Below are 27,446 nucleotides of genomic sequence, written 5' to 3'. Positions count from 1 at the left end.
CAGCTCCAATCAGGGCCCAGCAGCTGAGACACCTGAATTCTTACAGGACCACCACAGGTTTCCCACTCAGAGTTCTCAATGAAGGGCCTTCACTCAGTCTGCTCAGCATTCTAGAAAACTCTGCTACTATCACATGTATACAGCTATTCAGATTTTTCACTTGTATGAATTTTGAGTATTTGTTTTTCATCTATTTTGTCATTGAGCTAAGTGTTTTTTTTATATAACATATAAAAAATATATATCCTTACAGGAAGATACACAGTACTTCGTTATTGTAATCCCTTAGGACCTGATGAGATGTCTTCTGTATTTGGTATTGCTTATTGTGCTTTTCTCTCTCACTTGGTCTTGCTCTCATCAAGTTTATTGAACTTTTTGAAGAATAAAAAAAAAAAAAAAAAAAAAAAACCTCTGTCTCTATAAATAAAGTGTCTGATCTCTAGATCAGGAAAGGAAAGGTAGACAAGCCAGCATTTCTATTCTTTTGATTCACATATTGGAAAAATCAAGCCATGACAGTGCTTGCAGGTCCAGGTCTTTACAGAGGAGACCTGTTCCTTTAATCTGCCATTTGCTTGACCCTGCTCCCTAACACACAGGGCAAGAGCAGTTCCAAGCCTGGGCTCTGGGCTCTGACTGGTTTCAGGACCCCACTGCAACACTCACTGTGTGAACTTCCACAAGCTGCTTTCTTTCCTTGTCAACCTCCGTTTCTTCATCATGAAATGAAGACAGCAATAAACACTTGCTGCTAGGGATGCTGTAAGGAATAAATGAGATTATAAGGGTACATAAAGCACTTGCTTAAATAGTCTATTATTATGATTAGTATATTGCTGCTGCTGTTACTGCTACTACTGCTGTTACCAAGCAAGCGGTATTAGTTGCTACACAACTCATCAGGTAATCCTTAAAATAACAGGATCCCACATTTTACTGCTAGGCCTCAAAACTACATCTGTGTCACTATCAAGAAGGCATTTGGGGTGATAAGAGGGATTTTTTAAAAAATATTTTTTAGTTGTTGATGTATCTGTATTTTTTATTTATTTATCTGTGGTGCTGAGGATGGAACCCAGTGCCTCATACATGCTAGGCAAGTGCTCTACCACTGAGCCTCAACCCCCATCCCAGATTTTTTTTTTTTTTTAATGGGCAGGGAATGACATACACACAGTGTGTAAATAACCTGCAGATTTGAAGTGACCATGAACCCTGTTTCGTTATATCCATCTCAGGAGTTACAGACACACAAGAGGAGGGATGAGTTGAAGAGGTACTAGGAACCTGCAAACAACACCCCTTTCTCAGAGACGTGCATCTGCAAACATAAAAGTTGGATAATGAGTCCATATGGCTCCTCCATTTGCAAGAGCTCAGGGAAAGAAAGGTGTCGCCGTTCATCTCCAGAATCAGGACTTGAGCTAAATTCTCTCCATGCAGGATAGCATTGCTCTGTCCCTTCTCTGACAATTATCACATGTTTCTTCTTTCACAGTGAGGGACTCCTAGGTAGAAGCAGTGATTGCCTTCTCTGCCACTATTTGTAAACGTTGGCCAGCCATTGGGATAGCTAGATCCTTTCAGTGATTTAGGTTTTGTTCTTGTGGCCATAATGAATCACATCTGCGTCTTTGTGCAACACTTCCCCTTCCTTCCACTCCCTGAATGTGTCTCTGCCTGTGAGTGTGTAGGTTTACTCTTCTCTACATAATTTTCAGGTAATGAGGGTTCATCCTAGCAGTAGACGTTATTGTAAAATTCAAAATATATACTGGAAATGTACCTGTAGGGTTACATAATTCATTCCTATGTCCTGAATACCTGCATGTTTACTTGGCCTACAGTATGGCTTAATCTTGAACCTGTTCTTCTACCTGCCAAGAGTCAACTGAACTAGCATATCATTGGTGGGTGTCCAAAATTCAAATACATAAAGAAAGCACTCTTGATATTTGAAAAAAAAAAACAAAAACACTTTTCTAATTTTAGACATACTGAAATGTACTTACTCGACATAAAAACATGCAAACAAGACATTCTCCATACTGAATTAGGAAGTTTATTAGGCTCCTAATCTCCATGTCTAGGACATAAACATGGATTTACATGCATTGTCTCATTTTGTGGATCTTACATGCATGTAGTCTTCATCAGCTGGACCTCGGAGTCTACTTGTCAGTAATTTACAGTTAGCTCAATGTGAGTAAATGGCAAATACAGGATGATGCATAAGCCGGAACAAAACTCCCACCCAATATCATTTACTTTGTTTTTGTTTTTTTTTTCCAAAACCATATCACAACTCTCTCTTGTAAAAAATAAATTTCAGAACGAGGCATTTCATTGACCTCACTGAGAAAAATAAAGATAATTCTATCATTTCAGAATTCAGCAATGAATGTCCAACTATGGCTAAAAGGTACGCCCTGAGAATTAAATGAATTTAACAAACCCATTAAGGTTTATAAAGCTGTGTTAACCTAATGTCAGGAAGGGGCACAAGATACAGGCACAAATGTCCCTGCTCATTTTGCTGTGCAATTCTCCAAGGATGCGGTGTTATAAACATCCTCATTGTCTTCGATGCTCGAAGCGTCTGTGGAATCGGGATCGCTCACCACAATGCCCACGGAAGAGAGACTGGTAATGAAGGCATGCACCCGCTGTGCATAAATGTCCCTAATGTTAAAGTAAGGTAGCTCATGACACTTCTCTGGTGGGTCCTCACTGCACTGGTCCACATCAATGTCCTTTTGCTTCTGGTAGTACTTGGAAAACTTGTTGAAGATGATGGTGATAGGAAGGGCCACCACCAATATGCCGCAGATGATGCACGTGCTGGCGATAATCTTCCCGGCCAAGGTGACAGGATGGGTGTCTCCATAGCCCACGGTGGTCATGCTGATGGTGGCCCACCACCAGCAGACGGGGATGCTGGTGAGGCTGGATGTGTGGTCATCTTTCTCCACAGAGTAGATAAGCACGGAGAAGATGGAGATGCCGACAGACAGGAAGAGAAGCAGCAGCCCAACTTCATGGTAGCTGTGTCTCAGCGTGGCCCCCAGAGACCGAAGTCCTACGGAGTGCCGGGCCAGCTTCAGAATTCGGAAAATCCTCATAAGGCGAAGGATCTGGACCACCTTGCCCATGTTCTCAATGTCCTCGCTCTCTTCTTCCTTGGTGTCTACCGCCAATGTGGCATAGAAAGGAATAATGGAGACAAAGTCAATTATGTTCAGAGGATTCTTCCAGAATTTCTTTTGACAGGGAGCAGCAACCAGCCGGATGGCAAGCTCCCCAGTGAACCAAGCAATACAGGCGATCTCCACACCCTCCAGCACAGGGTCGTCCACCTCCCCGTCCTCATTCTGGAACTCCGACATGCTGTGGACACACATGGCCACTATGGAGGCCAGCACCACGCTCAAGGAGGAGATGGCAATCAGCTTGGCAGACAGGCAGTACCCAGGGTTTTCCATTCGAATCCAGATTTTCTTCCGGAGCTGACCGAACCGCAGCTGGTCAAACTTCTCCAGCTCTTTCTCAAACAGAGAGGACTCTTCAAATGAGGAGTCGGTGCTCACGTCGTCGTTGCTTTTCTGGTCCCAGTCCTTCTCGTGGTTTTCCTCCTTGCGTTCCTGGTAGCGACCACTGCAACAGGAGTCAATGAAGAGCTCGTTGATGCCCCAGTACTCGATCTCCTGGCAGAAGGAGAACACACACAGCTCCTCCATGACGTGCAGCTTCCCCGTGTAGTAAAAATTCAAGACATATCTGAACAAGGAGGGGTTCCGATCAAAATAGTACTCTTTATCGGCCACGCTGTAATCATCACACAGTTCCAGGATGGCCTCCTCGGAGTGGCAGGTGAGCAGCTTCCCCAGTCTGGTGTGAGGGAACCTCAGGAGCGTGCTCTGGTCAACAGACTGCTTAAAGCCCCCCACGTTCAAGTTGACAAGTTCCTCGTCTTGTCCAGAGCGATGGAAAAACTCACCAAACACCATTATGGATCCAGGAAGTTGAGAGCTGGCTGGGAAGGGGGACCAGGACGATCACGAGGCACCTGGAAGGAGCACAGGATGGCATTAGCAAGGAGTCCCCCTGTGCTTGCCAGGCTTATTTTTAATCTGCCCTTTCCAGGGTGACGGGCTACACCAAAAACACAGCAGGAAATGCAGCAAAGAGGAACACAGGATTACGCATTCTGATGAAAAGAAAACCAAGACCAAAAAAAAAAAAAAAACCCTGGAATTTATAAATCTGCTTTTTAGGAAAGACTACAACAAAAAAATTTTATTAGTGCATTACAGTTATACATAATATGGAGTTTCAGTGAATTATAGTTATACATAATATTGGGGTTTCTTTTGACATAATCACACAAGCATGAAATACACTTTGTTCCAATTCAGTCCCTAGTACTCCCCTTTCCTTCCCCTCCTCCCTCTCTCTATTCCTTTTCCTTTGCTCTTCCTTCTGTTTATTTATAGGTTTTTTTTTAATTAGTGCTTTACAGATGTACATAAAAGTGAGATTAACTTGTTATATTCAAATATTACACAGAATATTTTGGCCAATTTTATTCCTCCATTCCTCCCTTTTCCCAACCCTCCTCCTTCCCCTCAACCCTTTTCCTCTACTCCTTTGATCTCTCTTCTGTTTTTATAAGATTCCACACACACACTTTTCTTTTTTTTTTTTTTTTTTTTTTTTTGTCTAGCTTCAGCATATGAGAAAAAACATTCAACCCTTGACTTTGTGAGTCTGGCTTATTTCACTTGACTGATGTTCTCTCCAGTTCTATCCATTCACCAGCAAATGCCATAATTTCATTCTTCTTTATGGATGAGTAAAACTCCATTTGTGTATATGTTTATCATATTTTCTTTAAAAAATATACTCATATATTGTTGGTGGGACTGCAAATCAGCACAACCACTCTGGAAAACAGTATAGAGATTCCTCAAAAAGCTAGGAATGGAAACACCATATGCAAAATAATTTTTATGAAAACTAATTCCTATTTTTCTATTTTTTAAGCATTCAAACTTCACCTCCTCCTCTTGTCCCCACCCTCCAAAAAATGCACTTTAGATCACTTACACAGTATAAGCATCTTCATGGTCTCAACCCATCGGACACCATAGGCTAGCTGCTGCCAGGCTTACAGCTCATACCTCCTGGTCCCCAGGGCTCAGTCATGCACCCACAGTAACAGCACTCTGCTCTTCTCCACACCGTGGCCCCAGCCCACCCAGGAGGGCTCTGCTAAGCTCAGCTCTTACAAAGGATGTGGGTTTCCCTTTATGCACCAATGTCATTCCTTTAAGAGAGCCCCATTCCCTATGTTTGGGATGGACAATCAAGAGGATATAATTATCTCCCTATCTTTAAGTACCATATATCTTGCAGATACTATTACACTTCAAAGGATGGTATTTCAGGTACCTCCACATAGAAGGAAGCTGACTTAGGAAAACCTTTTTAATTTAATTGCACTATCAGTTTCCTGACACAAACACACTCTTCCCCCATCTCCCCCCCCTCACAGTCTCCCACACAGCCCTAATCTATGATTACCTCTCCACAGATAGTCTACATTGGCTGAATGCACAGCCTGTTTTCAGTTCTGACACTAACCGGGATGTACCAGATCCATTTCTCCAAGAGAAAATAATAGGTTTTGCCATCACTCAATATACTGATACTTCCTCAGAACAGAGGGTACAGATAAAAAGATAGGAGACTTTACCGTACTCAGTCCCACCAGGTACTTAGATGCCTGGCTCACATGTGTCACTTAACCCCTCCAAGACTGTAACAGAGTGTATAAAAAAATGATTATGCAGAGTCCAAGATTTGGGTCCAAGTTTGAGTCCAAGATTACACAATAGGTAAATATTAAACCCAAGATTTAAGCCCAGGTTGAATTAACTTCAAAGCCCATGTTCTCGCTACTACATAGATTCCTCTGCCCCATTTCTCCTTTATTATGATCCAATAATCCAGTATCAGAAGGGTTATACCAGAAGTGGCTCAAGCTTCCTTGGAATCATTGAGAAAAGAGCAGAGATTCCAGGCTGCAGAGACTCGATGGCTGAGATTACAAGTAGCCTGAATGTTGACAGTTCAGACAGAGTTGACCAATCAGAAGGGTAAAGGGTGTCTCAACAGAGGTTTTCAGAGTGGGCAGAAGGCAGATGATGGAGGGACTGGCACATTGGTCTGAAGAATCTGGATTTGACCCTGTTGGCAGCACCACTAAAGGGTCTTAATCAACAAGCGGGAGTGGCTACATCTGTCTGTGATTTAGAAAGACCCCACCGAGGCTCACCCTTCTGTCCTTACTACTAGACTTCCCAGCCTCCAGAACCATAAACAAAACCAACCTCTTTCTTTTAATAATAATGATAAAGACCCTACAGGCAGCAGGGTAGAGAGGCCTCAGGGAAAGGCTGGAGCCAAGGACACCAGGCTATGATAGAACAAGTGAGTGGGCCAGGACCCCAGTCCACACAGGGGCGTGGGTCTTAGGAGACACAGACAAGTTCAGGAGAAGTCTACAAAGCAGAATTGAAAAAAAAAAAAAAAAACCTTGGCTTATTGATTGGAAAGAAGCGACAAGGACACAGAGGGGCTAAAAGAGGATGTGTTTTTGTAAACTGCCGAAGCGGGTGGACAGTAATACCATAAAAGGAAGCAGGAAGGTCAGAAAGGAATTTCTTTCCCCCTTGTGCTATGCAAAGCCAAGGTCGTCATAGAGGCAGATTCCTCTGAAAGGGTCACACCAAAAGTCACAGCTTTAAAATACAGCCATCCACCCCAGGAAGAAGTCTACAGTCCCAAAGGATACATCAGCGATGGCTCCCAGGATGCCAATACTATGCCCCATGAAACCAGAGACCATGGCATGGCTTAATGTACCTTTTAATAGATTTGCTGACCTCGTCAAACAACTCAAAATTTCCCCCTCTGCTTTCTATTTTTAATTAGATATCTTCTTTGAAAGGCTCAAATCAGAATTCCTGACTTGGTCCAAATATTTATGTAACTTCAGATCTCTGAAAGCCAGCTCACGCTCATGGCAAATATGGTACTAAAACGTTCCAAGAAGCTGGTTTAGCTAAGCGGATGTTAAGACTTTAATGGAAGTTATCTTCTGGTGGATTATTTTTCATTGGCTTGGCTGTCCTGGAAGTCCGCAGTAGAAAGGCAGCAGCCTGTGTCAGTCCCCTCATCAGAGGGTGTGTGCTCCGTCTCCCATCCCCTCCACATCACTTCTCTAGAGCACATGGTTATCACCCATAATATCAGTCTCCCTGCTCTGTCCTCTTGGTGCTTTATTTACTCCGCATGAGTGAAGGAGAGTCCATAATGTGATCCATCCATTCTACAAAGTCTAGTCATAAAAGCAACACACATCATAAAACCAGGGATCTCTTGTTACGCAGCTTTTAGAAGAGAGAAAAGGGAAAGCACCCTCTTTCTGGGTCAAATCAAACTCTCCAGCTCAGAAGGCAAGCTGAGAGGCCAAATCGGTGTCAGTTTCCTTGGCTGAGTCTGGCCCGCAGCAGCCAACTAGGGGTAGGAAAGACAGAGTTCCCACCTTTGCAAACTGCAGTCGCCTCATGCAGCCGGTCTTCCACAATTATGAATGGTCTTTATTCATTTGCTGCTCAGCTAGGGACCTGGCAGGCAAGGAAGCAGGACCAGAACTGATGTGTGGGCATTGTATAGCTATTAAGTGTCGAAGGAAGAGGCCCAAGCCAGGGGGCCATGCCTGACCCAGGACTCGCCATTCTACAGCAGTCCAGCGCACACTCTAGAGGTCACGTTAAAGAAGTAGGATGCTGCCCATCATTGCTTTCAAGATTCCTATATTCAGAAAAGAACTTATTTAATAGACATTCATTTGCTCCTTTCAGGAACTATTTATTGAATCAAAGACATATCTCTACATATTTTTATACATTTACGTAAGTATTTAAAGGTATATATGTTTATAATCAGCCCTCTGTTATGGGTTATATATGAGGTGTCTCCCAGAAGCTCAAGTGTCAAAGTTTACAGGTGAAATGATTGGGCTATGAGAGCCTTCCCCTAATCAGTGCATTAATCCATCAGACTGGACTGACTGGGTGGTGACTGTAGGCAGGGAGGGTGTGTTTGGAGGAGGTAGGTCACTGGGCGTTGTGCTTTGGGGGTATATATTTGCCCCTGGTGGGCAGAGCCCTGCTCTGCTTCCTGGTCGTCATGTTCTGAGCTGCTTTTCTCCTCCTTCCCCTCCACCATGAGGTGCTACAGCAGAGGCCCAGAGCAACGGAATCAGCCGTGTCTGGACTTAGACCTCGGAAATGTTGAGCCCCCAAATAAACTTTTCCTCCTCTAAGTTGTTCTTGTCAGGTTTTTTGGTCACAGTGATGACAAAGCTAACTAAAATACCCTCCCTATTCATGAGTTCCTCATCCAAGGATTCAACCAACCATAGATCAATTTTTTTAAAAAAAAATTGCATCTATCTTAAACATGTACAGACTGTTTTCTCTTGTCATTATTCCCTAAACAAAACAGTCAGATACTATTTGCATAGCATTTACATTATATTAGTTATTACAACTAACGTAGAGATGACTGAAAGTTCCTGGGAGAATATGCATAGGTTTTATGAAAATACTACACCACTTTATGTAAGGAACTTGAGCAACTGCGGGTTTTGATACCTACAGGTGTTCTGAAACCAACGCCCTATGGATACCAAGGGATGACTATTTATATAATGTATGTGTGAAGATATTGATAGGGTTGTACATATAGCTATTGATAATATAGGCATATAGTAAACCATACATCTACTAAATGAAAACATGGATCAGTTCATTTAAAATAAACCAGAATAAACTATTCTAACTCAGAAAAACAAGAAAGAAAGAAAATTTGATTACATTTAAGTATTTTTGCTTTTTTTTTTTTTTTGTATTGGTTCGTTGTTGTTTGTTTTGGTATAGGAAAAAAAAAACATACCAGAGCAACATAAAAAGGAATGCGAAAAAATATATTTGCCTATGTATCACAGACAAGAATTTAATATGCCTGACATATAAAGAATTTTAAAGCAGAGAAGAAAGAATACTAGAGATACAAAAAAATGGGAGAAAAGGAACAAACAATTCACAGGGAAAAAAAGCAAGGAAAGAAATGTACATTAAGACTATGCTGAAATATCACATCTAATGTATCAATTTGGGGGAAAAAATCCAAAAATAGGGCTACATATTCTGTTGATAATTCTACAGAGAAACAGGCACTCTTCATACTGTAGTGGGAATGCAAAAGGAAAGAGAACCCCTAGGGAGGAGGATTTGGCAAAATTTAGTAAAAATGTGTAGGCATTTACCCTTTAACCCAGCAATCTCGCTTCTAGAAATCTTTCCCAAAGATAGGCACAAATTGAAAACACTTGAATAATTGAAAACAGCCCAAATGTCCATCAATAGAAGACTGGCTGAAAAAAAAAATTATGATCTACCTCCCAATATATGTGATAGAGTGATTTCTAAGATGCTTTAGTTAAGTGGGAGGAAAATTACAAGTTATAGAAAAGTGTCAATACATGCTACAATTTACCTAGCAAGGGGCAATTATGACTACACATACACACACACACACACACACACACATCCACTGTGTTGGCAGGGTGCACACTTATATGAAGAAAAGGAAACAGTGGAAACATCAATCAAAAATTAATAAAACGCAGGAACTGGGGTTGCGACTCAGCGGTAGAGCCCCCGCCTAGCGTGTGTGAAGCACTGGGTTCATTCCTCAGCACCACTTGTAAATAAATGAAATAAAGGTATTGTATCCACCTACAACTAAAAAAGATATTTTTAAAAAATTAATAAAATGCTTTCTCATCTAGAGAGAAAGGGAACAGTGTATAAGGGACAGTGTTGAAAGCTGAAGTTAAGGATAGCATAAATATTTCACATAATTCTGAAACAAAGTCAAATACAAATGAAACAGGCATTTCTTAAAAAAGTAAATCCTACTATGTATCATTGGTGGCTTAACCTCAGAGAGATTAATTATCTCAAGGCATTTTAAAACAAGAATGTGGGCATCCCTACTGGTATATATCTTAGGAAAAAAAATTATAGAGATCTTAAAATACTTTTAATAATCACATTGATATGATTATTCTGAAACTCTGATACACGCACATGGGATAAGCAAATAATCTGTTAGGTTACTATTATTAATCACCCCAAGATTCTGATACAGAATAAAAGAAACACAAATACAAAACTCATATAAGTAAAAACTCACTGCTCTGGATTTTACATGGAGATATTACAATAAATTCATGGTTTATTTTTTGATAAGGGAAAAAATTTATTTTCCTTTCCTTGCTCTGTCCACTGAAAAAGGCCTGGAATAAATGACCAGACTCTGGGAGCTGCTTGGGCATCGCTCCTATCTCCGCTTCAGAACGGAGGCACTCCTTCTTGTCCCTGCGGGGAGTGTTAACAGCTGAAGGCTGTCAGCAAGGCCCCTCTTGGGGAATCACCCTCAGCCAAAGATAACTGTCTTGCCCAGGGTCACACTCATCCCTCAGGCCAGCCCACATCCAGTGACTGGTCCACGAGAGGGGTATAAAGATCCCACATCTTTTTCTCGAGGTGCTCAACCCAGCTCCAGAGCTTTCCCGGAGTCAGCTGATGTCTTTGTCGAAAACTCCTCCTTTCGCCCTTCACTTCTCCATAAGTACGGATCCCAAGGACACATATCGACAAACTTACTGCACATCAGTCACTCTGTTCCTTGGAGAACCAAAGGGAAGACAGCAAGAGAGAAGCAAGGAGCATCCTGAGTTAGATCAGACTGACACCTCTAAATATGATTTCTCACTAAAAAGAGCTGGAGATCCTTGGAGGAATGGCCAATCCCCAGTCTGGGGTAAATGGACAAAATGAGCCTGCACTATCTTGCTGTACCAGAAAGTCTGAAACTATCAAAATGACAGGGGCAAGAGTCAAAAGGACTCAAGGCCAACTTAAGGAGACTCCTACTGGTCAAAGACAGAAAATTTGTCCCTCAAAAAGGGGAAAAGGTCTGTAACGGACTGAGACACACCAAGTGTACAAAAATTCCTAAGTTCACCATAATAATTTATGAAAAGGAAGAAATGCATTGGCTATCTCTGGATAGTACTAGAGTACTAACTCATTATTTTGTGAAAAAAATAAAATTTAAGAAAAAAATTGTTACTAGAGGCAAAAGGCATTTTATAGTAATAAAAGGGTCAATCCATCAAGAAAGCATAATATGTGTATGTGTATAGCAATAGAACCCCCACCCAAAAGTACACGATGAAAAAAATGACAGTCCTGAAGGGAAAAATACATAATTCAAAAATATTCCAAAAATTAGACATAAGATCCACAAAAAAAAAAAAAAGATTTGAACATTATAAAACAACAAAATCTCACAGAAAACGATAATGCACATCACCTAATAACGGCAGAACATATATTCTTCTCAAATGTACATGAAAAATTCTCCAGTTAGACCACATTAAATTATAAAACATGCCTCAATAAATATTAATATGTGCTAGTCAGCTTTTCATCACTGTGACAGAATACCTGAGATAATCAACTTGAAAGGAGGAAAGGTTTGTTTGGTTGGCTCATGGTTTCAGAGGTTGCAGTCCATCATCACTTAGCCCTGTCATGTTGGGCCTGTGGAGCCACAATACATCATGATGGGAGTATCTGGTGGAGGAGCCCTGTTCACCTCACAGCAATAAAGAAGCAAAGAGAAGAAGCAAAGGAAAATGAGGGACCAGGTTCTTAATAACCCTTTGAAAGGCATGTTCACAAAGACCTAACCTCTTTCCACTAGGCCCCACCTTCTAAGGGTTTCATCACCTCCCAATAGCACCATAGGCTAAGGACCAAGCCAACAATACTCGGGCTTTGGTGGACTTCAAAATCCAAACTATAGCCAAAAATATTAAAATAGAACAAATATATATACCAACTGCAAAGTAATGCTCTTATATGTCAGTAACAAAAGAAAATTCAGGAATTTTTTAAAATGGAAATCAACATTAAGTCAAAGGAGAAATTACAAGGGAAATTTAAAGAATACTTTGAGATGAACAAAGACAAAAATTCAATACAATAAAATTACAGGTTGCTGCTAAAACAGTGTTTAGAACAAAATTTAAACCTTTACACACCTATGGGAAAAGAAAGATCACAATCTCACAACCTTCTATTTTAAGGAACTAGAAAGAGAAGAGGAAACTAAACCCAAAGTAAACTGAAGAATGAAATAATAAGGGATTAAAATAGAAAGAAGTAAATGAAGAGTATGAATAAAAATAATCAAGAAAGCCAAAAGCTGGTTGTTTTTAAACATCAACAAAATTGATACCTCTTTAGTCAAACTAGCCAAGAAAAAATAAGAGAAGAACCAAATTAGCAAAAGCAACAATGAAACAGGGTATATCATTATTGACCTTTACTGAAATGGAAAAGAATTAAAAGGAAATACAATAAATAATTGTGTACTCACAGATTAGATAACCTAGAAAAAGTGGACAAATTGCTAGAAAGACACAACTTACAAAAACTGACAGGAGAAAAAGAAAATCTTAATAATTTTATAACAAGATACTGACTTTGTAATAAAATTTTTTCCACATGGAAGATTCAGATAGAGATAGATAGCTCTACGGGTGAATTCTATCACATACTTAAAGAACAAACACCAGTTCTTTACAAACTCTCCCAAAAACTAAAAAAGAAAGACACACTTCCTAACTCATTCTATGAAGCCAGTATTACCCTAATACCAAAACTAGAAAAAGACAGGACAAAAAGACCACAGCTCAATATACCTTATGAACACACATGCAAAACCCCTCAATAGAACACTAGCAAACCAAATCTAACAACATACGGAAAGGATTACATACCTTGACTATTGCAATTTATTTCAGGAATGCAAAGTTGATTTAACATATATAAATAAACCAAGTAATGGAATAAAGGGGGGAAATTGCATCACCAATGCAATAAATGCAGAAGAAGCATTTGATAAAAATCCAGCACATTTTCATGATCATAAAAGTCAAACATTCACAACTTAATTGGCTAATCCAAAGATTTTTTTTTCCTATTTTTGACAATTGGCTCCCTTAAAATGCAAGATGGAATTGTGTTTTGCATTTTTTGGTAAAAGGAGCAAAGTGAGGACCTAGAGATATACATACGCTCGAGCAGTCTCCTTGGAAGAACTCGGCACAAGTAGATGGTAAACATTTAAAGAGGAAGGGGGGGTGTTTAAAATAATAAATCAGTAAGTCACTTCTAAATTTAAAGAAAACAAAATTAGAGTTGAAGAATAAGTAGGTTCCAATTGGCTATTGCCATTTTTCTCTGAAAAAAAAAATTTTTTTGAAAATTATGAAAAATAAACCCCAAATATTCAACAAATTAGGAATAGAAGGGAACTTTCCCAAGCTGAAACCCATGGCTAAAACCATACTTAAAGCTGCAAGACTGAAAGCTTTGCTCAGTAATATAACATGGTTGCTGACTCTTGTCACATTTATTCAATAAACTGGAAGTTTGGGGGTTGGGGGGAATTAGACTAGAAAAAGAAATAACATGCATTCAGATTGAAAAGAAAAAAGTTGAACTATTCCTATTTGTAGGTAATGTGATCATGTGCATGGAAAATACTTCATAATACAAACACACACTTACAAATTATAAAAACTAGTAAGCTCAGCAGTGTTTCAGGAAGCAAGATTAATATGCAAAAATCAATACTATTTTTATATACCAATAATAAGAAAATATGTATGAAATTAAGAAAACAATTACATTTATTGAATTCAGCAAAGTAGCAGGATATAAAATGAACACTCATAAATCAATTGCATTCCTATACATCAATGATGAATCAACTGAAAGAGAAATTAGGAAAACTATCCCACTCACAATAGCCTCAAAGAAAATAAAATATCTGGGAATCAATATAACAAAAGATGTGAAAGACCTCTTCAATGAAAACTATAGAACATTAAAAAAAGAAATTGAAGAATACCTTAGAAGATGGAAAGATTTCCTATGTTCTTAGATAGGCAGAGTTAATATTGTCAAAATGGCCATATTACCAAAATTGCTATACAGATTTAAAGTGATTCCTATTAAAATTTCAATGATGTTCTCCATAGAAATAGAAAAGGCAGTCATGAAATTCATTTCAAAAAATAAGAGGCCCAGAATAGCCAAAGCAATCATCAGTGAGAAAAGTGAAGGAGGAGGCATAACAATACCAGACCTTAAACTATACTATGAAGCTCTAGTAACAAAAATGGCATGATATTGGCACCAAAACAGACACAAAGACCAAAGGAACAGAATAGAAGACACAGAGAAAAACTCACATGAATACAGTTATCTCATACTATACAAAGATGTCATAAACATACATTGGAGAAAAATTAGCCACTTCCTCAAATGGTGCTGGGAAAAATGGAAATCCTTAGGTAGGAAAATGAAAATAGACCCCTCTCTCTCACCCTGCACAAAATTCAACTCAAAATGGATCAAGGACCTAGGCATTAGACCAGAGGCCCTATGCCTAATAGAAGAAAAAGTAGGCCCAATTCTCTCTCATGTTGGCTTAGGAAACAAATTCCTCAACAAGACTCCTAAAGTGCAAGAAGTGAAATCAAGAATCAATAAATGGAATGGTATCAAATTACAAAGCTTCTTCATATCAAAGGAAACAATCAAGAATATGAAGAGAGAGCCTACAGAATGGGAGAAAATCTTTGCCATTTCCACCTCAGATAGAGCACTAATCTCCAGGATATATAAATAACTCAAAAACATAACACCAAAAAACAAACAAACAAATAAACCAATCAAAAAATGGGCAAAGGAACTGAAGACACTTCACAGAAGAAATATGATCAGTCAACAAATGTATGAAAAAATGTTCAACATCTCTAGCAATTAGAGAAATGCAAATGAAAACTACACTGAGATTTCATCTCACTCCTGTCAGAATGGCCATTATCAAGAATACAAGTAACAATAAATGTTGGCAAGAATGTGGGGGCAAAGGTGCACTCATACATTGCTGGAGGGACTATAAATTGATGCAATCCCTATGGAAAGCAGTATGGAGATTCCTCAGAAAACTTGCAATGGAACCACCATTTGACCCAGTCATACCACTCCTCAGAATATAACCAAAGGACTTAAAATCAGCATACTTACTATAGTGACGAAGTCACATCAATGTTTATAGCAGCTCAATTCACAATAGCTAAGCTATGGAACCAACCTAGATGCTCTTCAACAGATGAATGGATAAAGAAAATGTGGTACATATATACAATGGTATATTACTCAGCCATAAAGAAGAATGAAATTGTGGCATTTTCTGGTAAATGGATGGAACTGTAGACTATTATGCTAAGTGAAACAAGCCAATCCCCAAAATAGGAAAGACAGTAGAATGAATAACTTTCCTGTGTTCTTATATGAATACACAACCAGTAGAACTCCACATCATGTACAACCACAAAAATGGGAAGTTATACTCCATGTATGTATGGTATGCCAAAATATATTCTACTGTCATATATAACTAAAAAAATTAAAAACTAAAAAAAGAAAACAATTATATTTATAATAGATTCAAAAATAATAAAACTCATAGCAATAAAGGAATAAATTTAACAAAAGTGGTGTAAACTTATATGATGACAACTGTAAAATGCTGCTGAATCAAATTAAAGAAGTCATAAATAAAGGGAAAGGCATTCCACATTTATAAATTGGAAGATTTACTGTTGTTAAAACAGCAATACTCCAGAAATTAATCTATGAATCCAATCTAATCCCTATCAAAATTCCAGCTGTTTTCTTTTTTCAGAAATTGACAATTTGATTCTAAAATTCGTATGAGAAGCAAATGATCCAAGATAGCCAAAACAAACATGAAAAAGCAGAACAAGGTTGAAGGACTCTCATGTTGTGACTGTCAAAATATTTTACATAACTCCAGTAATTAAGACAGGGTGATCTTGACACAGGAAGACAGAAAGAGAATTAGAACAATTCAGAGTACAGAAAAGAGCCACTAACTACTACAGAAATTCATTTTTCTTACATAAATTGACTTCATCAAAATTAAAATTGTGCTTTGAAGGACCCTATCAAATCAAGGGCAACTACAAAGAAAAAGAAAAAAGTAAATGGGAAGAAAAAATTACAAATAATATATCTAAGAAGCTCTAATATCCATAAGTAAAGAGCTCAAAGTAAAAGATAAATAATCTACTTAAAAATAAGCAAATGATAAATACTTGTCAGAAAATGCATAAATGGCCAAAAAGTACAAGAGAAGATGCTCAATATTACTAGCCCTTAGAGAAATGCAATCAAAATCACCAGGAAAAAGTAAAAAAAAAAAAAACACAGGTAGACACCACATCACACCACTGTGATGGCTAGTCAAAAAGTAATACAAGTGTTATATTATAATGTAAGTGTTGATGAGAATGTGAACAATTTCAACCTTTGTGTGTTACCGGTGGTAGTGTAAAATGGTGTAGCCATTTGGGGAAAGAATTTAGGCCCACTCCTCAAAAAGTTAAACATTGGGCTATGATGTGACCCAGCAATTCCACTCATAGATAGTTGAAAATCTGTGATAGTTACTAAGATAGTTGAAAAATCTGTGTTTAAACAAATGCACGTCAGGCGTGGTGGCACACACCTATAATCCCAGTGGCTCAGGAGGCTGAGTCAGGTGGATCAAGAGTTCAAAGCCAGCCTCAGCAATGGTGAGGTGCTTAGCAACTCAGTGAGACTCTGTCTTTAAATAAAATACAAAAAAGGGCAAGGGATGTGGCCCTGAGTTGAATCTCTAGTACAAAACAAACAAACAAACAAACAAACAAAAAAAAAACAAGTGCACAAAACTAATGTTCATAATAACATTATTCATAATAGCCAAAAAGAGGAGATAATCCAAAGGCCCATCAGTTGATTCGTACATAAATAAATGTGGTATACCCACACAGTGAACTATTATTGACCATAAAAAAATGAAGTTCTGATACATACTATAGGTATCGACATGAATCAACCTGAAAATATTATGTTAATGAAAGAAGCTAGATGAATAAAAGTCACATGTTGTATGATTCCATTTACTGCCACATGTTGCTTAACAATGGGGATAGTTTTGAGAAACATGTCATTAGGCTACTTTGTCATTGTGCAAACATCACAGAGTCTGCTTATACCAAGTAAGACAGCTATGAGACACAATCTAATGGGACCACTGTTGTATACGTGGTGCATCAATGACTGAAATATGTGTAACATAACTGTACATGAAATACTCACAATAAGCAAAACTGTAGAGATGGGAAGCATATTGGTGATTACTAGAGGTTGGGGGGAAGAAAAAATGGGGATTGCTAACGGGTATATATTTCTTTGGGAAATGACAAAAATATTCTGTATGAAAATGGTTGCACAACCTTGTGAATATACTAAGAACCACCAAATTATACATTTTTTTAAAAAGTTGACTTTACTGTGATATGAAGTACATCTCAATAAAAATTGTCATGAAAAGAGTTTCAGCTGTTGAATAAAATAATAATAGAATTAAAATCTCACTATTTTGCAATTCATCATGAAATAACAGATCTAGGCAATGGTCGTCAGTGGCTGCTAAAACCCAACTTAAAAGCTGATGATATCTGACCTCCTGCACAACCTATGTAACAAAAGGAGATAAGACTGCATGTCCCCTGATAGAAGTACACATACAAGTCTGCAATATGGCAGTCAAAAAAATGATGTAAATTTTATTAAACCTTTAGACCTAACTTCCAGCTGAAACAAAATAAGAGATTTTAGAGGACCCTGTTCATGACACCAATGGGATGCATTCAGCAAAATCCAGACTGTAGGAAATCATTAAGGGTGAATGACATGGGTCAAGTCTATTTAAGAGACACTTAACTAGAACCAACATATAAGCTTTGTGTGGATCCCGATTCTAATAAGCCAAATGCACAAGTATATATAAAAGTCAGGGGCATTCAAACACCAAGTAGACACTTCATAATATAAAAGAATTGTTATTAATTTTTCAGTGTCCTAATGGTATTGCAATTATGTTCTTAAAAGGGAGTCCTTATTTTTTGTAAATAAATACTAAAATATTTATGCAAAACATTATGCAGCATTTGGGATCATTTTTATAATACATGGAGAAAGCAAGGACACTGATCAGACAAGATGGCCATGCATTAATTGTCTTGGTAGCAGGGTAAAGGGTACACAGAAATTGAATGTATTATTCTATTTCTATGCACATTAAAATTCTCCAGTGAAAAGGATTTAAGAAAAATTTACTAAGCACCTTTTTCAGGCCACATACCATGGAAAGTGCTTTCATCTACACTATTGTCCAACCTTTTATTCCCATCAACTGGTGCCGTACCTGGACACTCGTAGGCAGTGACTATTCAGGCAATAACTGAATAAATGAATCATTTCCTTTATGAATATGTGTTTAAACAAAAAGCATGAACCTAGTGTTCATAATAACATTATTCATAATAGCCAAATGCAGCCACCCTGACAAGTAGATCATTGACCCCATATTGCAAATGAAGAAATCTGAGGCTCAGTCTGGCCAACATGATCCAGTTTTTATGAGCAAGACTGTTATTACTCTGCCCCAAATAGGAGTACTTAAACTTTTTTTTAAGTGGGAAGAAGTACACCATCTTATGTTCTAATTTGCCATCCTCAATAAAGAATGTTATCCCTTCTGTAGGTGTGTGGGTACTAGCATGCTGAGGACCTGTGCCTTCTCAAATTAGGTATATCTGTGGACATTTAGCCACAATGTAGAAGGACAAATCATTATTTTCATGTTCTTCCAAAGGAAAAGCTTAGACGCACTATTGATTTTCCTATCTACCATTCAACCCAAATCACTCAGGGTGATAATACTATATACAATATTTGGTCACTTTCTCTCTCTTTGTGTTTGTTAGACTGAAAAAAAGGGGGGGAAAAAAACCCTACATTGATTCACTTCTATCTGCCCTATGAAATCTTCAAAAACATTAATCCCTATTTTTCTCTTCTTAGTCAACTTTCTGCTATCTTTGCTTTATACTCTCAAATTCACGTAAAAAATAGTCTAGATATTGTATTTTCAAAGCTGACACATATACCTATACACACATGCATGACTGTCTTTCATAATGCTTGCTTTGTTCAGCAAAAAAAAAAAGTATAATAATACATGCCAGTTTTTCTTATTGGACAGAAACATTTTTTAAAATCAATTCCATAAAAATGAATAAAATCCTAAATACCTTTTTCCTTTCACTGTTCAAAAAAAAAAAAATCTATATTAGTCATTTCATCAAAGGCAAAACCAGGCCATTTTCAGCATTAATACTGCCATCTTTTTGGAACATTCTTTTAAGAGTTTCATTTCATTATATTAAGTGCAAAAAAGAAATCATCTTGATTTTTAAAAGTCGGCCTTGCTAACTTCAATTCCTGACTACACCATGTGCTACGGTGTGAAAGGGCTTTGTCCCCTAAGGGTTCAAGTGTTAGAAGCTCTGTCCCCAGTGTGGCAATGCTGAGAGATGGTGGGACCCTGAAGAGGTGGGGCCTACTGGGAACTGTTCAGGTCACTGAAGGAACTGACCTGGGAAGGGATTAAGGTGGTTCTTGTGGGACCCTGAATAGGTTTTTATGAAAGAAAGTTGTTGTAAAGAGAAAGCCTGACCCTTGCATCATTCTTTCTGTCTTCCTGATTTCACTACACGATGTCTCCTCACCTCCATGGTGCAATGCAGCCAGCAGGGCCAACCATGCTGTTTGAACTTTCAACCTCAAAACTGAATTAAATAAACCTCTTTTCTTTACAAATTACTTAGCCTCATATATTTTATTATAGTAATAGAAAAGAGATTAACAACACCATGTGAGAATATACCATAGAAAACCAAGAAAGTTTAATCAACTGAAAATCTAAACTCAGTCTGATTCACACCTCCTCAGGACCTCACACCAGGGGCCTCGCCCACTGATAGTCTTCTTTTGCAGTAGGCTCCCCATATCCCAGTTTGGGTAATATATAAAAAACAGAAAATCAGGGGCTGGGGCTGTAGCTCAGTGATAGAGTGCTTGCTTAGCATGTGTGAGGCCCTGGGTTCGATCCTCAGCACAACATAAAAATAAACAAATAAAAATAACATAAAAATAAACAAATAAAATAACTACAAAAAATAATAAAAAAATATCAGAAATCAGTGATGGATCAGGAAGAGCAAAGAGTGTGACTAAATGCAGTGGCACTGGGCACCCTGGCTGTGGATCTAGAAATGGAGACACCTGAATTCTTACCTCATGAGTCAGCAACTTCACAGCAGCTAAATAGTGTTATTCTGAGAAATAAATATTTGTGAGGCATTTAGATGGACAAGTCCAGAGCCAAAATAGAAGACAGGAATCTTCAAAGAACCTTCTGGATTTAAGTCTTTGTGCCCAGGGGTCAGCATCACCTGGGCCTTCCAAGGTCCTGCATGAAGCCCTTCCCTCCAAGAGCTTTTGAAGTGGTCAGCCTAGCCCACGGAGGAGGCCTTTATGTAAATGTCCATCTCAGCAGTCAGTCAGACAAGGAAACTCCCTCCCAGGCCTGTTCTGCATTTGGCATGTTCTCCCAGCATGGGCCACAGCTGACAACACACTGTTGGCACAGTCTCTGACCCCCAAGGTCACCCTACTCTACAGCAATCCTAACCTGAACTCACCTTTTAAACACTGAGTTAAACAAAATGAACTCTCTTCCTCCCGCTACCTGGTACAATCCTATTAAAAGTTGTGTTCATTCCTGCTGGGTCTCTATTTAGTGACTGCTCCTCTCTGGAAACTCCAGGGATCTGTGTACTTCACACTGCAAGCACAAATAGAGAGCCACTCAGAAGGCCAAGTGACTTAGCAAACCACACAGCCAGAGAGCTGTCCTACTTGTAACAGGCAAAGCATTGCAGATCATAGCTTTGATCAACCAGTGAAATGTGGACTTTTCTCCAAGAGAGGCCTCTAACCTGTGTAAATACCCCAGCACTTCTCCAACTGAACCGTGTTACTTGGAGTAACACACATACAAAGGTCTGTTTGCAAAGCCCTGGTGCTCAGGGAAAGGAGGTGAGAATTCAGATGCACAGGGGATAAATCAGCAGCTCTCCTTCCCCATCTCCCCTGCTTTACTCCGTCTCTCGCTGCCTCTAACGTACACCTTTATACCAGCACTTATCACAGCCGTTACAGTGCTCTCTGTGCTCCTCCCTGCTCTGCACACTTCTGTTAGCTGCTCACTCTACACGCCAAGCTCCTTCTCAGAAGGGATCATCTACTGTCCTCTCTATGGCTGCAGTTCCTTATGCTATCTGTTGCCCATAGTCTAGTGAAAAATACTCACTTTAATCTGGAGGAACTGACAAAAGCAAAGGGAAAATCCAGCTAAGACTGAGCAGAAAGATGCAGGCATTGCAAAAGTCAGCACCTTCAGTGGCCAAACAAGTAAGTCGAGGCTGGTGGGTGGACTGTCCTTACTTATGTAAGAGGCAGAGGCCACATAGCACTGCAGTCTTTCTTAGGGACAGAGGCCCAGTGTAGACTTATCATTCCATGTTCCTGGAGAGCAGAGAAATGCTAATTTTTATGTGGAATATCTCAAGTTTAATTAGAATCGATCCAGCATGTTTTAAACATTATATGTCTCAAACAAATTGAGCCTTGGGCCAGTATTTCCACAAACCACCCACTGTGACCTGAGCCAGATTTGCACCAGTTCTAGCTCCACAGCATCCATTTTAAGCCAAACTGACTCAAATGGACACAAATGGAATCTTTTCACAATAACTGTAGTGTTACTTCTATGTGTATAAACTACAAAAAAAAGGGAAGGGGGCTGAATGTGTACTACACACCTTCCAAAAGGTGGCCTGCGGTGTCTCTCAACACAACTCCCCCCTAATGTTTCTGGAACTATGCTCTTTCTCCTTTAGCTGTTCATCCCAACCATCCAGGGGAATTTCCAACCAGAATGGCCCCCCTGTGTCTAGCCTTCATCTTTGCCACGATACTCTAAGATTCATTCCCCTCTTTCTCTGATAATAATGGGTGTCAGAGACAATGACGGAGAAAGGCAACTCTTACCCTTGTGGTGGTGATGTCACACACTCTGCCCTCATCCTGCACAGTAGAACGTCCATTGTCATCCAAGAAACTTCGCCCTTCTTCCCTCTTTGGAACGTGGAGTGCACATAGGCATCTAGTGGCCAGAAAGAAGAGAAGAATCCTGTTCTCTGGTTGTACAAGCCAAGCACCCGCTGGGAAACCACTCTCACCTGCAGAAGAAATCATCAGCCAAGTTGTAATTCCAGGGAGGAAATGTAACGAGGACCTTTGATCTTGACTCAGTGCTCTAAGTACTTCGTGGATCAGACCCAAATCTCAGAGCCTCACTGAGCTCTCAGTGAGAGGGTGGTCTTTCCCCTGTGGAACCATCACTCCAGTTGGACACGTGGCTAGGTTTAAGGACTCTCAGAACTTGACAAGTGAAATACTTGTGGCCTCCTCCACTGACACAGGCCAACTAACACCCAAGCTGGACTAGGCACCAGAATGAGGACCTCACCCCCATCCCACACTGTTTCTTCTATTCCAGTCAATTCACCCCAGACATATGTGCAAACTTCTAAAGGAACACATATTCATCCATTCAGAGACCAACTTCTCAGGGTTACTGCTCTAATAGAATTAACTCTGCTTCTGTAATTTGAAATCAATGGATTTTAAAGACTAACCAAATTCATTTTTTTCCTTAAAATTTCCCATTGTTATATTTTGCAGATCAGAAATGACTACAGGTGCTAGCGGAGTCCTCTGATTAACTAACGCAGTGAATGCACAAGTGGAGAGGGTGTTTAAAGTCTGGCAAAACGAACAAGACAAATTTCAATATTTCTCTCTGAATAAATTAAAGAAAGGAAAAACATTCCAATTCCCCACCAGGTAAGCCTGCCTCAAGTTGAAGCATCCCCATAGATTTGTACTAGTATCTAAGCATCCATCCATTGATTTTCATGTTTTCCAATCAACACCAAATCCAAAAGGAGGGAGAAGGGGAAAAAAAAAAAAAAAAAACATTGATTCTGAGCAAAAGACATGAAAGAAATGCCTCTGGCTATCTCAGTTATTAACAAACATTCATATGTTCTAGGATCTGTTGGGCATTATCTAAGGCATGAAGATCACAAACCACACTGTAGCACCTGCCCCCAACCCCACAAGGGCTCATGCTCCAAATCAAGCGGGGGCAGTGGAGCCAGAGCCAAGTTGAACAGTTTCCAAGTTGGTCCCAACAGGAGCTGTGCAATTCTTCAGCACATTCCTGCTCTGCATAGGAGTAAACTTTCACCTCCAACAAAGACATAATGAAGAAAGATCCAGAAGCAAAATGCAGCTCCATGCAAGTGAACTTCTGAGATGGAATTTTTGGTACAGGAGGTTGAGCAATGTCTACAAGGATGCATAAAATTAATTCAGAGGCTAAAGCCCACCCCTCCTGACCTCCTAGCAACACCTCCTTGAGTCAGCCTTAGATATCTGCATTCCAATGAAACACAGAAATGCCACTCCTTTTGAAAAGAATTCATAGCACATACATATAGTTTTTCCCCTATCAGATGCCTTTCCAGCTGTAGAGTGTCTTAAGGGAAGGTAAGATTAATCTGAGGAATAATTAATTAACTGCAAACAGCTTTGATATCACTGTATTAATTACTGAAAAGAAGAAAATAGCCGAGTACTTTGGCTTTTCAGTACTTCAAGAACTCCCCAGCACTGGCTAGAAGCTCATTGCTCTGGCTCACCACAGAAAGGTCAGGGCTGGCCCAAGGACAGACTATGAGGGTAGCCAAGTGTATCCTGTTTACAGAAATTTGTACTCAGGGCAGCTTCAGTCAAGGCCTGATGAATGAATGACATCCAGTCTGTCCCTTTTTTTCTCCCCGCCAGCAAAACTCAGAATTCCTATGCCTTATCCCCATTTTCTATCAGAGTGATTCCTATCTAAACAAACAAACAGACCAGATTTCCCGAAAAGATGAAACACCAATCAATGCCTCTTACTATGCATTTATGTCAATTCGCATCCCTCTAAACGTGACTTTTTCTCAGTCCCCACAACATGCCAGGTACGTGGATGGTTTTATGCACATCTCCTCTGTCCTCAGCCACTGGAAGCTCTGGAGCCACTTCCACACCTAAGAGTATAGACCAGGATTCAAAATCTGGCAGGTCTGTCTGATTACAATTAGCATGGACATCAAGATCCCTCTTAGTGGCTGGGAAAAGGTCAGGGGAGGATTGGTGGCAGAGGTGGGCAGACATGACCCCAGCCAGCAGGCTGTGGGGAAGGAAATTTTACATGTGACCTATGTCCCCCTCCCTGCTTGACAATCCCACCCAACAGTGTTTCTATTTCTCTGTGTCCCTCCCAACCCGATCAGCGTTGACCTGTTCAAAAGAAGGGAATATTGGTTGCGATTTAGCACTTAACAGGTTTCTGACTTTGCTGAGTGATTCAGCAGGATCCTGGCAGAATACATCAAGCTCACTCAAGGACTGCTGCCTTCTGCAGAATTCCTGTCTTCGCAATAGCTCTCTGCGTCACGCTGACTCTTCCCCTGCAGCCTGCCTGTGTTTCCTGGTGGGTAGACGATCGCATTCAAAAAGTCCCAAGTGACTGCCTCCATCACTGAGAGGAAAAAGGTGAGGAGCAAGTGGCATGTTGGACTCTTTCCTCACCCAGAGACCTGACATGCAATTTTGGAACTGTACCCAGGGAACAGCAAATGGACAGCAGACAGCCACCAAGAGTGACAAGGACTCCCTCCACTGTTCCCACGGGTATAAGGTTGTCCTCCAGAAATGAGGAAATCTGTGCCTGATAGATCAAAACAGACACTCAGTGTGACATTGCAGCATAGGCCTGTGTCCTCTATACTTGCACAGAATCCTCTTATGTCCCCTGTCATATGCTGAGTTGTGTCATGTCAGTGCCATCCAGTAGACAGGGAAAGCCTCCAGTCGAGAAGCCTGTCCTAAGATTCATCCACATATTAATTACCCCTCTCATACCGTGGTGCTTGACACACTTTAAGAAAACAGTCTTCTCCCCTAAGCCAATAAGACTAAATGTAATTAATAAAAAGAATTAATATGGATCATGAAAGGCAGCAGTGGAAACAGGAGGAAAGTGAAAAGGACATGTTGGTTGTCAATACCTATCCCAGCACCAGATAAAGGAGAAAAAAATCTTATCCTGAAGATTCCACGCCTCCCACCCTGGCGGGGAGGGGGCGCATATCAAGAGTGAAGTTTAAGGTCAACACTCCAGTTTCAGGTAACCGGAAATACCCAAACTCCTCCTTTTTGCTCTGACTCCCGGAGGCTCTAGGAGGCACCTGCTGGTGGTGCGAGTCCTCACGCACTCTGTCAACGGGAGCAGGTGAGCTAGGTCACCAACAAAAACATCCACTCAGTCCACTAGTTGCATCTGTGAGAGGAGCTTCACAGGGTGGGAAGAAGTCTGTTTATACAATCTCTGTGAGTTTTGATGAAAGTCAATCTCCTAGAGTTTGGTCAACTCTAGGACACCTAAAAGTGAGTTTCTGAAGTTGAAAGCCTATTAGAGAGCTGACCCTGACCTATGACAAGGCCATCAGGTACATGGCACCTGTAAGGACCTCCTGGATACCTCCTGACCTCCCATACCTCTACAGCGAGGCTTCTTAACCTCAGCACTATTGACCTTGTGGGGCCAGATGATTCCTTCTGGTGAAGGCAGTCCTAGGCAAGGTAGGGTGGTTGGCAGCATCCCTAGCCTCAACCCACGAGGTGCCAAGATAACAACAACCAAATATGTCTCCAGATATTATCCAGTGTCCCTTGGGGAGCAAAATCATCCCCAGTTGAGAACCAACACTCGATAAGTAAAATAAAAGGACTTCAGGTAGCTAAAGCTCAGAACACCAGATCACATTAGTACCTCTGCTGATCAGGGCTGGAGAAGGTCCCCCAACACTTGCTCCTTTAGAATTCGGTCTTGACATTTCATGTCATGGTATCAGACAACCAAAACTTTTAGAATGAGGAGAGATAAAAAGCAAGTTTAACCTTTTGTAGAAACTCAAAACATGTTTCACATGAGTGAAAAGGCTATTGTTGATTTTCTCCCAGAGGGGCTGTCTGAATCGTTTCCTAACATTTTCAATCCCAGAATGATATACGGTGATGCACTAATAGTTTTAGCTCTGCAGCCTGCTGCAGCGTTCTGCAATAGTGCTGATCCTACTGAATACACCAGCCCCTGGACAGAGCTCCAGTCTTGTGGAAACTCATTAATGTCCCAGGGAAAAGGCAACTACATGTCAGTTTGGTAGTCTTGCCACTATTCATCAATCACAGACCAATTTTCAATAAAACCTGAGAGTAATGGAATTAGAGGAATAATAATGGAAGGTGAAATTCCACCCTACTTCTATCTTGCTTAGCTAATGAGAATTGCCATCCAGAGTTTTGCTTAAATAATACTAAAGTATCTCAGTCAGACTGCCACAATTGGGTTTACTGTGCTAGAAAAATTATACTGATATTTAAATCCTATAATCCAAAGCAATCAGATTAAAGCAACACCTTCCAGTTGATTCAGACAGTGGATTACTAAGAATATCCCTGAACTACATACTTTTTCGAAACTACCAAATTTCAAGAAGTACCTTAAGTTAATATCCTTAAATTAACATGATTTTCTTATCTATCCCATGGGGAAAAAATGAAAACTTCTCAGAGTCTAATATATTCAGGGATCAAAAATAAATTTATAGAGGTTCTGATTTTCCGTGAGAAAGCTAGTAAGTGCTTTCTAGAGCAAAGTCTCTAGATTGTATTTGAAAGGTTAATATAAATGACACTTCTCTCAACTATTCAGAATGTGACTGCAATACCATCTCCAGAAAGCCCAAAGGCTTGTATCGTGGGTAACAAAACACCACCCTCCCCAGGGTTCTGTGTTTCTAGACAACCTGGGGGGGGGGGGACAGTGGGGAACAGCACGCATCCTGCTGAGTCACCTCACCAAGACAATCTACAATCAGGCCAGGAGCTGCCCACAGGAGGTGTGTCCCATGGAAGAGGAATGCCATAACACAGCCACTTACCCCAGTCTGGTCGCCCATGAGTGCTGGCAGGGCTCTGAGGTCACCCTAGTAGCCAAATGAC

At 40.0% G+C, this 27,446-nt stretch overlaps 1 protein-coding gene across 4 annotated transcripts in view; it reads right to left on the bottom strand.

The window, feature by feature from the left end:
• Positions 1-2,042: 2,042 nt before the first annotated feature.
• Positions 2,043-27,446, bottom strand: part of Kcns3 (potassium voltage-gated channel modifier subfamily S member 3) — a 43,053-nt gene continuing 17,649 nt past the window's right edge. For 2 of the 4 annotated variants that reach the window (XM_071601356.1, XM_071601355.1), the window contains exons 4-5: positions 22,317-22,507; positions 2,043-4,069 (exon numbers count right to left, since the gene is read on the bottom strand). In XM_071601356.1, the coding sequence (XP_071457457.1) occupies positions 2,532-4,010 (1,479 nt within the window). In that variant the 5' untranslated portion in view covers positions 4,011-4,069; positions 22,317-22,507 and the 3' untranslated portion in view covers positions 2,043-2,531. Of the gene's footprint in view, positions 4,070-22,316; positions 22,508-27,385; positions 27,434-27,446 lie in introns of those variants that run through there. The other 2 variants (XM_071601357.1, XM_071601358.1) reach the window with 2 other exon arrangements.

Source organism: Marmota flaviventris, chromosome 14 (assembly GCF_047511675.1).
Source record: "Marmota flaviventris isolate mMarFla1 chromosome 14, mMarFla1.hap1, whole genome shotgun sequence".
Lineage (NCBI taxonomy): Eukaryota > Metazoa > Chordata > Mammalia > Rodentia > Sciuridae > Marmota > Marmota flaviventris.
This window is presented reverse-complemented; position numbering and strand designations above follow the sequence as displayed.